At 43.5% G+C, this 14185-nt stretch overlaps 1 protein-coding gene across 3 annotated transcripts in view; it reads right to left on the reverse strand.

The window, feature by feature from the left end:
- The window catches only part of CHD1 (chromodomain helicase DNA binding protein 1), a 1172453-nt gene extending 1158495 nt beyond the window's left edge, over positions 1-13958 (reverse strand). For all 3 annotated transcript variants that reach the window (XM_069225994.1, XM_069225985.1, XM_069225977.1), the window contains exons 1-2: positions 13773-13958; positions 12062-12259 (exon numbers count right to left, since the gene is read on the reverse strand). In XM_069225994.1, the coding sequence (XP_069082095.1) occupies positions 12062-12114 (53 nt within the window). In that variant the 5' untranslated portion in view covers positions 12115-12259; positions 13773-13958. The remainder of the gene's footprint in view (positions 1-12061; positions 12260-13772) is intronic.
- Positions 13959-14185: the final 227 nt, after the last annotated feature.

Below are 14185 nucleotides of genomic sequence, written 5' to 3' on the forward strand. Positions count from 1 at the left end.
GACCTCGTGAATGCGGGGACGCCACTTTACACATGCACTGGACATAGGTCAATACCTATTTCCATCTTCACAATGGTAACCCCTAATATGGCCATGTAAGGTGTAAGGAAATGCCTCCTTGGCATGGTTACCCCCTGACTTTTTGCCTTTGCTGATGCTATGTTTTGATTTGAAAGTGTGCTGAGGCCTGCTAACCAGGCCCCAGCACCAGTGTTCTTTCCCTAACCTGTACTTTTGTTTTCACAATTGGCACACCCTGGCATCCAGGTAAGTCCCTTGTAACTAGTACCCCTGGTACCAAGGGCCGTGATGCCAGGGAAGGTCTCTAAGGGCTGCAGCATATCTTATGCCACCCTGGGGACCCCTCACTCAGCACAGACACACTGCTTGCCAGCTTGTGTGTGCTGGTGTGGACAAAACAAGTAAGTCGACATGGCACTCCCCTCAGGGTGCCATGCCAACCACACACTGCCTATGCAGTATAGATAAGTCACCCCTCTAGCAGGCCTTACAAGGCAGGGTGCACTATACCATAGGTGAGGGCACCAGTGCATGAGCACTGTACCCCTACAGTGTCTAAGCAAAACCTTAGACATTGTAAGTGCAGGGTAGCCATAAGAGTATATGGTCTGGGAGTCTGTCAAACACGAACTCCACAGCACCATAATGGCTACACTGAAAACTGTGAAGTTTGGTATCAAACTTCTCAGCACAATAAATGCACACTGATGCCAGTGTACATGTTATTGTAAAATACACCCCAGAGGGCACCTTAGAGGTGCCCCCTGAAACCTTAACCAACTACCCGTGTAGGCTGACTGGTTTTAGCAGCCTGCCACACTCGAGACATGTTGCTGGCCACATGGGGAGAGTGCCTTTGTCACTCTGTGGCTAGTAACAAAGCCTGCACTGGGTGGAGATGCTTATCACCTCCCCCTTGGAGGAGCTGTAACACATGGCGGTGAGCCTCAAAGGCTCACCCCCTTTGTTACTGCACCACAGGGCATTCCAGCTAGTGGAGTTGCCCGCCCCCTCCGGCCACGGCCCCACTTTTGGCGGCAAGGCCGGAGGAGATAATGAGAAAAACAAGGAGGAGTCACTGACCAGTCAGGACAGCCCCTTAGGCAACCTGAGCGGAAGTGACTGACTTTTAGGAATCCTCCATCTTGCAGATGGAGGATCCCCCCAATAGGGATAGGAATGTGACCCCCTCCCCTTGGGAGGAGGCACAAAGAGGGTGTAGCCACCCTCAGGGCTAGTAGCCATTGGCTACTGCCCTCCCTGACCTAAACACACACCTAAATTCTGTATTTAGGGGCTCCCCTGAACCTAGGAACTCAGATTCCTGCAACCTAAGAAGAAGAGGACTGCTGAGCTGAAAAACCCTGCAGAGAAAACGGAGACACCAACTGCTTTGGACCCAGCTCTACCGGCCTGTCTCCCCCCTTCGAAAAGACACTGCTCCAGCAACGCTTTCCCCAGGACCAGCGACCTCTGAATCCTCAGAGGACTGCCCTGCTCTAAAAGGACCAAGAAACTCCTGAGAACAGCGGCCCTGTTCACCAAAGACTGCAACTTTGTTTCCAAAGAAGCAACTTCAAGACAACTGCATTTCCCGCCAGAAGAGTGAGACTTGCAACTCTGCACCCGACGCCCCCGGCTCGACTTGTGGAGAACAAACACTTCAGGGAGGACTCCCCGGCGACTACGAGACCGTGAGTAGCCAGAGTTGCCCCCCCCTGAGCCCCACAGCGACGCCTGCAGAGGGAATCCTGAGGCTCCCCCTGACCGCGACTACCTGACTCCCAGATCCCGACGCCTGGAAAAGACCCTGCACCCACAGCCCCCAGGACCTGAAAGATCGGAACTCCAGTGCAGGAGTGACCCCCAGGAGGCCCTCTCCCTTGCCCAGGTGGTGGCTACCCCGAGGAGCCCCCCCCCTTGCCTGCCTGCATCGCTGAAGAGACCCCTTGGTCTCCCATTGATTCCAATTGAAAACCCGACGTGTGTTTGCACACTGCACCCGGCCACCCCCGTGCTGCTGAGGGTGTACTTTCTGTGCTAACTTGTGTCCCCCCCGGTGCCCTACATAACCCCCCTGGTCTGCCCTCCGAAGACACGGGTACCTACCTGCTGGCAGACTGGAACCGGGGCACCCCCTTCTCCATTGAAGCCTATGCGTTTTGGGCACCACTTTGAACTCTGCACCTGACCGGCCCTGAGCTGCTGGTGTGGTAACTTTGGGGTTGCTCTGAACCCCCAACGGTGGGCTACCTTGGACCCAAACTTGAACCCCGTAGGTGGTTTACTTACCTGCAAGAACTAACAATTACTTACCTCCCCTAGGAACTGTGAAAATTGCAGTGTCTAGTTTTAAAATAGCTATATGTGTTTTATTTGAAAAGTATATATGCTATTGTGATTATTCAAAGTTCCTAAAGTACTTACCTGCAATACCTTTCATTCAAAGTATTACATGTAAAATTTGAACCTGTGGTTCTTAAAATAAACTAAGAAAATATATTTTTCTATACAAAAACCTATTGGCCTGGAATTGTCTCTGAGTGTGTGTTCCTCATTTATTGCCTGTGTGCGTACAACAAATGCTTAACACTACTCCTTTGATAAGCCTACTGCTCGACCACACTACCACAAAATAGAGCATTAGTATTATCTCTTTTTGCCACTATCTTACCTCTAAGGGTAACCCTTGGACTCTGTGCATACTATTCCTTACTTTGAAATAGTGCATACAGAGACAACTTCCTACATAAGGTGTCTAACAACTGGGAATTCTACCCCAATACTGATCCCCATATTGGTTGCACAATCCAATGCACTCTTGAGGCTCCACAGTACTGCCATACCAGCCTTCTGAGTTTTTCCAGGCAACCCCAGCTAATGTCACCTCACAGACAGGTTTCTGCCCTCCTGTTGCTCAAGCAGCTCATGTTCAGGAAGGCAGAACGAAGGATTTTATTTGGAAGAGTAGTGGAGTGTTACACCCTATCCCTTTGGAAATAGGTGGCCCAGGCATGGGAGGGGTAGTCTCCCAGAGCCCTGGAAATGCTTTGAAGGGCAAAGATGGTGCCCTCCTTTCATAATCCAGTCTACACTGGTTCAGGGACCCCCAGTCCCTGCTCTGGCGTGAAACTGGACAAAGGAAAGGGGAGTGACCACTCCCCTGTCCATCACGACCCTAGGGGTGGTGCCCAGAGCTGTGATTTACTCCTGTTTTCCTGGGCTCTTGGGTGTGGTCTATTACTTACCTATGGTGTTTTCTTATACTCCCAGCGCCCCTCTACACACTACACTTGCCTAGGTGGGAAACCAACTTTTGCATTACTATATTTTTGTATATGGTTCTCCCTAGGCCCACTGCAATCTATTGTGATTTTCACTATCTGCACTGTTTTCTGACTGTGTACTTACCCGTTTTTGGATACTAGTGTGTATATATTGTGTATGTTACTTACCTCCTAAGGGAGTATAGTCTCTAAGGTATTTTTGGCATTTGTGTCACCAAAATAAAGTACCTTTATTTCTGTAACACTGAGTATTTTCTTTCATGTATCTGAATACTGTGCGATTACAGGGGCATTGCAAGAACTTTGATGTCTGCTAGTTCAGCCTTGGCTGCTCAGCTACAGCTACCTCTATACAGCCTAGCTGCTAGACACTGATGACATGTCACTAATAAGGGATAATTGGACCTGGTATAAGGTGTAAGAACCTGTGGTACCCACTACAAACCAGGCCAACCCCCTACAATGGTTTCCTCCAAATTATCTCTATTGCTATGACTGAGGTGAGGTAGGTGTGCCTCATCAATAAAGGCCTGCAAGCTGCCAGATCTATAGGGTCTTTCGGAAACAAAACACCATAAAAAGCTTCAAAAGCTTTAAGCTGGTCTGACAGGCTACTGAGTGACGTGGCCTCCGAAGTGTGGGAATACATCGGGCTGAAGTTTGGCTTCCAAGATGCCGAGCAAGCAAGGCACCCAATCTATTAGCCTGCTCATAGAATGTTTGATGACGCCATAGTAGTGTTTTTTCAGATTTCTCCCCTAACAGCAAATCTAATTGCCCTTTAGCAGCAATAGCTTCCAGGATGTGGAGTGATTAACCCATTTCTCAGTGACAGGAAGTAGTGGCCAGATATGCAGTCTCAAGATGGGCTTTATGATCTCTGTTGATTTTATGCTGCCTGGCAAATCCACTAGGCCAAAATCCCAAAAGGATTGCAAAAGAGTTGTAGACACTGCACACTCCAAAAACCTATCCCCGGGGCGACAGACTAATTAAGAGTTTGGCACTATAATAAAATCTCCCACCCGGCAGGTGCCCATGCATTTAGCAAGTGGAAGAGGTGAGTTAAATATACATCTTGACCCTAATTGGGGACATAAACATCGAAAAAATTACATGGAATTCCCAGGTACCTGCCCTCCAAATAAACGTAGCGACCCTCAGAGTTAGCCTTATGTACCTGCACAATTTCAAGGGGAAAGTCTTATGGACCACTATCATTACATCTCATTTCTTAGATCATGCAGAAGCAAAAAACTGGGTAGGGTACAGCCTATGATACATTAAACGAGTATTGGATGCTTTAAGATTCACTTTCCTAGACAGACAGACATCCAGGTCAGCATCCTTAATTTCCCTCCACACCCTGTGGTGCTTAAAGGGGGCATTGAGAACATTTACATTCCAAGAGACTACACGCACCATTAATGTGTCGTAATGTGCTATACACAGGTGAAAAGTAGAGCCAGAGCTAGGGCCCACACGATGGCCCGGACGTACAAATAGAGGCATACAAAAGGGATGACAACAACACACATTTAAAAAATGAGTACCACCAGTCATCTAAACCTGTATAGAAGAGATCCCTCCCTCCCCAGTGAGATGTGCGCCCCATCCCGCCACCAAGAGAAAAGCCCAAAATGAACTCTGAAGAAATTGGAGGGTACAGATAGATTGATCTAGCACACTGTGGTCACAAAAGCCCACCAACCCTGCCCAAGGTTCCCTCCCCATCCCCAATTCTTGCACAGTGCACCTTAACCCCGTTTGGTAAAGCATCTCAGCAAAGTGCTACTAAAACAGAGGCAACACACACAATTAACGGCGGGTGTACAAAAAAAGCAAGTAGGAATTTTAAAGATAGTATGAATATTAAAAATCGGTTCTCCTTATTGACGGATCACTATTTACATTTGCATAGGTACTGATAAAGACACTGATTTCACTGCAGTTTTTAAACAAAAGGTAATGTGGCATTTGACAGACAGTCTAATAAGAGTTTTGAAATGTGATTCAATATGTGAAGATTCCCCTTTACATGACAAAGATCAATGTAGTCAATCCTTGCCAGAAACAGCTTGCATTCATACTTCTTATGCTTCTCCCCATTACTCAATCATCACTTCAGCATTTTTCCTCTCCACTCTATTTTTGTCAAATATTGTGGTTGGGGTGCTCAATGACGTGCTAACTAGTGCACAGATCTGCTTGAATGGAAATGCATAAACATCTCATCCAGCAATTTCCCTCCTAACTCTGCCTCCCCCAGAAACCTTCTGTTCAGTCTCCACTCCACTTAAGTTCAACAAAACACATCCATATGTCTTGCACCACCATTCCCATTAAATATACTCCAAACTCACCCAAACAAATCTGTACACACTTACCATTCATAGACAGCATCACGCCTACTATAAAACAATATCAAAATACATGTGCAACTTGTCATTTGGAAGCACAATTATGAAGTGCACTGGATTTTTTTCAGTTTAGGAGGTTCCATGAAATAACCTCCCCGATTCAACATTCTACCACAGCACTTTACTGCAGTGTACCTGATCTCCTATTGTTATTAGTGTTAGAGACGACTTGCAGATCTTTTTGAAAAAATGTGCAAACCCAAACAGTAAAGACAATTGTAATAAAAATATGTACAGCTCAGTAATACAAAAACTATAAATCGCCCTCAGTCACAGCTCCACAAAGACCATAATTCCATTAGACTATTTTAAAATTTTCCACCTGATCTTCACAGTGAGAGAAGGATAATTGTCTATTGGTGCATGGTAGTGATAACAGCTTAAATCGACTGGATGAATCACATCTGCATGCCAGAGTCTGTAAGTGCTAGGAGGCCGAGTGATTGGTGAAAGCTGGGTTTTGCTAACACCCAGTCACAAATACAATTTGAGTAAGAATTTAAGCATCTGGACAAAAAAAAAAAATTGTTAATCCACTCAAGGAGTAGTATACTGCTTCATGTTTTGAACTGATCGTTTCAAAGTTTTTGAAAATGTTACACTGGACACTTTCGATGTAGGACAAGTACAAATCAAATGCTCGAAGATGTGTAAGTAACACAAGGATTAACACAGCCCTCAAACGTATTATTTGCTTCCTTCCAAATCAACGTTCTAGCCAATCTTAAATTTCCCCTTCAGACTTTAAAATCCAGTTCAAGTAGTCTTCTAGAATTATTGTAAACAACTTTTTCAGTTCAAACTCAAAATGATAATGTAATACTTTATTGATATAACTAGAGAATTAATCAAACCACTGGGCTGAGTCCAATAAAGCAGGCAATTTATCACAAGTTTTAATTGAGTGAAATAATGAAAAATAATCAAGTTTTACCTTGATTACTGTTACTACTGGTTTGATCATGGGGCTAGATGTAGATCCAAAAATCTGCCAATGCACTGATTAATTAAACAAGCATTTGCAATGCAATAGCTCTTGTATTTGCTCGAGTTAGAGCTACTGGCATTGTAAATTCATAACTGGACTTTTCTTACTACATAAATAGGTCACCCCTGTCTCATAATTTTGTGTTTTCCTGTCACATAATTCCAGTGGCCCTGCATATAACTAAAGCACTTCCATTTACCTTCTTCCTCTATCTCCCCTATCAGCAGCCAAAAATGAAAATGTTGCCATTTAGCATCCTAATTGAAATCTACCATGCTAATTCCAATAGAATACCACTTTCACAACCCCACCATCAGAGTTGCTGGCTGGCTAACACAATTACCAAAAAAAGACACAAGACAGCCACGAAGGAGTAACAAGAGAAATAAACTAGAAGGGTCACCCAAACATATCAAGAGTGTTCAAACAGTCATAGTGCAATAAGGGTGATAAGTTGGCCTGAATCATGGTCATAACTGCAATAAGGAGAGATAAGACATATAAAATTAGCACGCAAACCCAACAAAAACCTTTATCAGAAATAAACTTTTGGTATTAGACTGTAATGCTCAGAATACCCCCTGAGAAGACACCACACTGAAAATAGCACTTGTAAGAAACATGGTCATGTAACCATATAGTTAACTCCTTGAGGGCAATGCTCATTACACATTTTTAGGGCTGGCAGGCCTTCTGCAATTAAATTACAACCAAGGCCTCTATAACACAATCTACTTCCAGCTGTAAAACAAAAGTTACAACCGTGAGAGCGCTTAAAAAGACACGGAATGGTGGGAGTGGGTTATTATTTTGGGGGTCCCCACTAAGCTAGAGGAGCCAGAGATGAAGTAGACAGAAAGAGCACATTGTGGTGAACGATTTGAAGGTGGTCCCATTGTCCTAAGACCACCGCATGCTGTTTTATGAGCAGAAATGTACTGTAAAAGTAATGCCTTACACAGCATAATGGGCAGAGATTTTGTGCCTGCGAATATTGTAGTATTTTGACAGTAATGCTCAGAACAGCCCCTAGAGGACACCACAATAAAAATAAAATGTGTAAGAAACATGGTCATGTAACCATGTAGTTAGCCCATAGAGCCCTACAGAGCATAACCACATGAAAAGAAAATGTCAGAAAGTAATGCAGTGTAACCATATATTTAGCCCCTAGAGGGTGTAGTGCATTACACATTTTGAAGGCTAGAAGGCCTACTGCAATGATATAGCAAACAATGCCCTTCAAAACAAAAATACTGCCAGCTGCAAAACAAAAGTTCCAGCCATGAAAGAACTTAAAAGGACACAATGTTTTAGTTATGAGCAAAAATGTTGTGTAAAAGTAATGACATGCAAAGACTTATGGGGCACGTTTGTGTGTGTGAATATCGTACTATGTTGATATGCTGACTGTAATACTTAGAACAGCCCCTAGAGGACACCACAATGAAAACAGCATTTGTATGAAACATAGTCATGTAACCATATAGATGGACCCTACAGAGCATAACCACAAGAAAAGGAAATGAGAGAATGTAATGCAATGTAACCATATATTTAGCCCCTGGAGGGTGGAGTGCCTTACACATTTTCTGAGCTAACAGGCCTACAGCAATATTATTACAAACAAGGCCCTTAAAACACAAACTACTCCCAGCTATAAAACAGAAGTTCCAGCCACGAGACAGCTTAAATAGACACTGAATGGTGGGAAGGGTTATTATTTTGGGGTCCCCACTTACCTACGGTAGATGGAAAGGGCAAGTTGTTGTGAACGTTTTGGTGGTGGTCCCATTATCCTAGGACCACCACAGGCTGAATAATAAGCAAAAATGTTTCCTAAACGTAATGGCCTGCAAAGCATTATGGGGCAAGTTTCCAAACTGCAGGGAATATTGTAGTATCAGCTCTCCCGCTGTGTCAGGAGAGCTGCTTTGAGGATTTCTGTGTATTTTACGTAAAGCCTTTATCAATTACAAGTGTTTTTGTAAAAGGTATGAAGAATGAAGGGGAGAGTCAGAAGAATTTACTCTGATTAGTTAACAGTGTGACAAATGTGACCAGCGCTTCAACAAAAGAAAAAAATAGTATGCTCACTCTGAAGTATATCGGCATTCGCACAATAATCCATGCAACAGGATCAGTCTGCAAGGTGGTAACAAAACTACCCCAAAGCGGGACAAACGTAAAGGAATTACCAATGACATCAAGGAATTTTTGAAAGGCAAGGCCACGAACAAGTGAAAGTGATGGGTGTGAGATGGGCGTGGTTAAATGCCCACAGAATACTTACAACAGGTCGAAAAGTGCTCACGTGCTCGACCTAATCATCCCGGTTTTCATTTTTGCTATGTGATGTTTTAGACCAAGGGATGCTGCACCCCCAATATCAGATATTAATGGATGGAAGCAGAGGCTACTTCTTCCCTAACTTTAAGGAGTATGTTTCCTCGCAAAACTAAAGACCTCTGCTTTATAAAACTATTTGCACGTTTGTAGCAATCTTAAAAACAGATAAGGCATTTGGGTGCCATTATAAGCCAAAGGTTGTTAAATCCAACAAAAATCCATCTGCACGGGTTAATATTCTAATACTATCTTACCACAGATTTAGAGCAAAATTATTATCCCCATTGCATGGCAGTCTTTACGTCTGTCTTGTACAGATTATAAAACAAGAGTGGATAAAGCAGACGGTCCAACGGGCAACATCTCTTTTTCTAAAACGCACAATTCCATACCTTGCAGGAACATTTTTGCAAAAAGAGGAAAAAACAAACAAGAACAGAGCCTACTGGGTGATATATCTAATCTGCATGGTTAATACAGTTCCTTTATCTGAGACAGGGAATAGTTCCTTTATCTGAGACAGCGCATCACAAGCATTTTCAATATCTTGCCTGTGTTGGCATAAAGCAATCACATGTAGGGCAGCCATGTATTTTAAGTCAACCCTATTGTCATCTTACTCAATGCTTACTTCATACTATGCCTTAGATTTCAAAATTCTGCATGATCAACGTTTTTTTATGATTTCAAGCACATTGGTCCAAATCTATTTGTAAGAGTATTTGGCAGCCTAGATAGGCTTACTAAGATAAAGGAGCTGAATACCTATGGACCTTTTCTACACACCTTCTCAGCCAAAAGGTTAGGTTGAACAATGCTGGAACAATCAACTCTATCAGTCCTGGAGACCAAACACAAAGGCTAAGTGTAGGAGTTTGTCTGAAATATTCTGATCATCAGCCCTTCTAAGCCCTGACAACTTAAAAATACTGAAAACAGACCAATTCACGCAGGTTGTCACCAGCACCTTATTCAGCAAGACAACACACCAGGGTGCCTCAAAAGACATGCCCCTTGTTTGAACCCACGGTGGAACTTCTCTAGAAAGCATCAATATCCCCATACTCCTGAGACAAAAAATTGGCTACAGTGACAGGCGCTCAATGAAAGAAACAAATAATAAGTTAAGCAATAGTTCTGATTGTGGGAGAAAGAAAGGATGTTTAAACTCCAGACTGTTGTCACATCCAACTCCCTTTGCATAGTTTTGGGCTCTCACCAGCACCGAAAGGCTGTAACAAATCTAATTTTTTAAAAAAAGGCACAACATATCAGCCTGTTAGAAACATAGCTTCAGGACAGGTCATCTTCTACGTAAAAATAAAGCTTCTATAATGCCTTCACAACCCAACACAGGGCATGGCACCCCAAATGAATGACTAAGTGTGGAGGTGAATGACAGCAACAGAAAAGCCTTAAAGAAATATAAGGCATCCCACGAGGATCGCCCAGAGCTCAGCTCCTTTCTCTCAGTTTTTTAATAGAATGAGGTGACCCAAGAAGGAATCTCAAAGTGCATGAATATCACAGCGACAACTGAAACATAAATTCAAATTAACAGATAAGGGACATCTAGCACGGTTTATAGCAGAGAAAAAAAATAATGATCAATAAAGTTACAGCAAATACAACTCTGCACCTTGTTCAGTCTTTAATTGGGTTTTAGAAAAGGGAAAACAAAGTGTTTCCTTGTTTTAAAGTAAAAAAAAAAAAAAGATTAGACCCTAGAAATAAAATAACAGCGACACTGCTACACGTTTTTCTTCCAGAATGAATTACAGATGAGGCAAAACCATCAGTTCAAATGACCTAAATAAAGCTCAGTCCGGTTTGAATACATTTCCTTAAGAAAGTTTACTATTTAAATTAAGGAGTGGTATTTGATAAATGCTGAAAGAGGACTGATCGAACCCATGTTATGCACAAAACATGCCAATCCATTTCTTAAGTCTCGAAAACACGAACTTCACACGCAACAATAGAGAACTGATTCACAAGCAAGACATTCCAATGTGTGTTCTTAACCCACAAGCAGAACGCAAGGGTGTGATTACCTTTTTTTCTGTACACTGCCATAAACGGTGCATTCTCCAACACATTCCAGTCGACAGTCGAATGGAAGATCAGTGAAATGGACATGAACAGAGATAACTGATGAGGATTCCCTATACTGTGCTTAAAAACACACGAGTGGCCACATCTTCATAAGGTAAAGCACACAAGCCTAATAAACCACTGAGACATGAGTAAAATAGTGACCCAAAGTACTGTGTGGTTTGGTCTATTTTAGTTTCACCATGAAATTTAAGATAGATTGAAACACGAAATGAAAACAGCAGCACTAGTCACTCCATGTGTCAAATAATTAACTGAGTTATTTTCATAAAGGTTTTACAACACAACGCTCTCCCAAAAGATTCTTCCCAGCTAGACACAGATGTGCTCTTAAGTTCAAGTTATATGTGGTCAGCTACCAACCTGAGGTGCTTCACTGACGACAATACATAATATATCTAACAACCTTCCCATGTGACAATGAATATTAAAATACATACTGGGAATAAATTAATTTACTCAAATCCAAAAAAATACTATTTGTAGAGTTAAATAACGGTGCCCTTCGCGCTAAGGCGAATAAAAATAACTAAAGATGCCATTTGACGGCTATGTTTTGTAGAACATGACATTTCGATGTGCTATCTGTGTTGACAGCATGGTGGGGCACATTCAAGCCACTAGTCACAGCATCTCTAAGTGAACACGGAGCTATTTATCAGGGTTCAAACAGCACAACTTAGTCTAGGAAACAAGTGTTCTGTGCGATATTCGGTCATAATCTGTTATTTTATGAATGACAAATTAAGATGAGTAAGTGCATATGTAGAAAGCCTTTTGTGGACTTTGGATATTATTTAATTGGGAGTGTCACAAAAACGGGCTATCAATTACACCAATATCTGGCTTTAAAGATCAGCGAAAAACAAAACTATTCTTACCTAGACCCTCCACTGCTGTTACTCGCACCATCTTCATCACTTTTGCCATTCATTGCAAATTATCGGGGATTAAAAATATCAGATTTAAGTCATCGACGTCAAGAGAAAATTAAAAGCCCAATCCAGAGTCACATGAGGAATATAGGTTGTAAATCCGCTTCTTCGACAACACGACAAACGAACGGCTGCTCCTGCAGACTGAAATATGAAATTGAAATAAATAAGAATTTGTAAGAGCTGTAACGATCCATACACTCGCCAAACAATTACTAAAACACATTATCAACTCTATGCTACATGTGCAGGGCGAATAATGCCAACGAACTGGTGAGAAATAGTGTTCTACATCAATAGCCGGTCTGTCACTGGTATTGCCACCTTACTGACCAAAAGGCGATGGTTTTAAGCAATATTTCAATGCATCGATTATGATATTTTCGGTGTCAGCAAACTTTATAACACTGGTGACAGTTCGAAGCTAGACTGCGCTCTGTACAACTGCGTGACACTATCAACTTTTGGAAGTGGCAGCTTCAAGCGATAATTCGAAATGACTGGAATTTAGATCGGTACCCTCGGTTGAGCACATTTTATGTTCTACATATCAAAGGCAATTCTTGCACTTCTGCCAACGGGTGTGTGAGCAGGCTAAACGAGAAACTGTAACAGTTTCCAACACCCCAGAAAGACACGCTTCGCCGTTACATAGAACTTTTAGTTTGGGCGCCTACTTCATACCCGCATGATAAGTAGTCGTGTGCTAGTATCATGTGCAACAAGACTAAGGAGCTATTTGTTTCATAGATTCGAGAAATGAGTGATTCGCTGTTTATGGTTAAACATTTTCTTAAACGTAGCGGGAAAAGGACCCCAGTTCTGCCACAGTATGATTCACGACACGTGCATGTGTAAACAAAGGGTTAGAGTGTGTTACTCGTGTCAATAACATTTAATGTTGTTGTTAAGGCGGTGGGTAACATTGTGTTTTTTCACTTCGCGATCCAACTTTCTCTTCCCGTGATATCTGTTTCTTTGCAGCACCAAGGTTTTAATAAAAACAAAATACAGGAATAGAAGGGGGCAGGTCGGGTCTAAATGTCCTCGTTCAGTCTCAATTAAAAATGCAGATTCACTTTTATTCACATTCTATGGTTCCGTACGTCCAGGCCTTCTCATACTTGTTTACTACCCATCGCCACTTCACGTCGCTGACAGAAGCTGCCCACTTTCCCCGGTATACTTGAGTAGCATGGGGTCTGGCTGCGGCAAGTACACTGCAGGGCGCTGACCTGTCTCTAGCACTGGCCCTCTCTCTAGTTCGGCGGCCAGTGCGGCACACTTGGTAGGATTCACTCAAACCCAGACATTGCGCACTAGTCGCGGCTCTGAAGATGGCCAGCACTGGTCAAGACTGCACTGCCCCTCGATCTCAGTTATCAGGCTATCTCCCAGGCTGCTCAGCACCAGAAACAAAGACGGCGGCAGCATGTGCCTGGAAGAGCATGCTGCCACCCCGACAGAGGGAGAAGGACGCGGGTGGTAAAGGCCCCAGTGTTCCTCCCGATCACAGACCACGGAATGCCCGACTGCCACTGTAATTAAGTGCAAGCTACTGGCATTGTGGGTCTATAGCGCTCACCAGCCGCCCCCTGTTCCGTCAATACCCCCTGATTGCCCTGTATAGTCCCTCCCGTATCCCCTCGCTCCTCACCCCAATACTCTAGCTCTCAGCGCCCGGCAACAGCCGCCATGAAACCAACGATCCCTGCCGCGAAGCAGGCGACGGAATCCCGGCCGTGACGTCACAAGCGGAGCTCTTCGACCTGCAAGGAACTGAAGGGGCAGCGCGCAAGCTTAGGCCTCGTGTCCCGCGAGAGCGAGCAGGCAGTCGCGAGACAGGATGTTCCACTAGAAGGCGACAGGGGGCATTGTAGAGGGGAGAAAACAAGGGCACTGAGGCAAGGGTAAAAAAAAAAAATAATGAAGCAAAGAAGAAAACCGGGCAGGTATACGAGGAAGCTACGGCGATATTTATCTGTCTTCTGCCCCAGAGCTGGACAGCATAAAGAGCTATAATTTGTAAAGACACAGACGAATATTCACAAATGGCGTGTATGTATTTTG

This window comes from Pleurodeles waltl, chromosome 1_1, assembly GCF_031143425.1.
Source record: "Pleurodeles waltl isolate 20211129_DDA chromosome 1_1, aPleWal1.hap1.20221129, whole genome shotgun sequence".
Lineage (NCBI taxonomy): Eukaryota > Metazoa > Chordata > Amphibia > Caudata > Salamandridae > Pleurodeles > Pleurodeles waltl.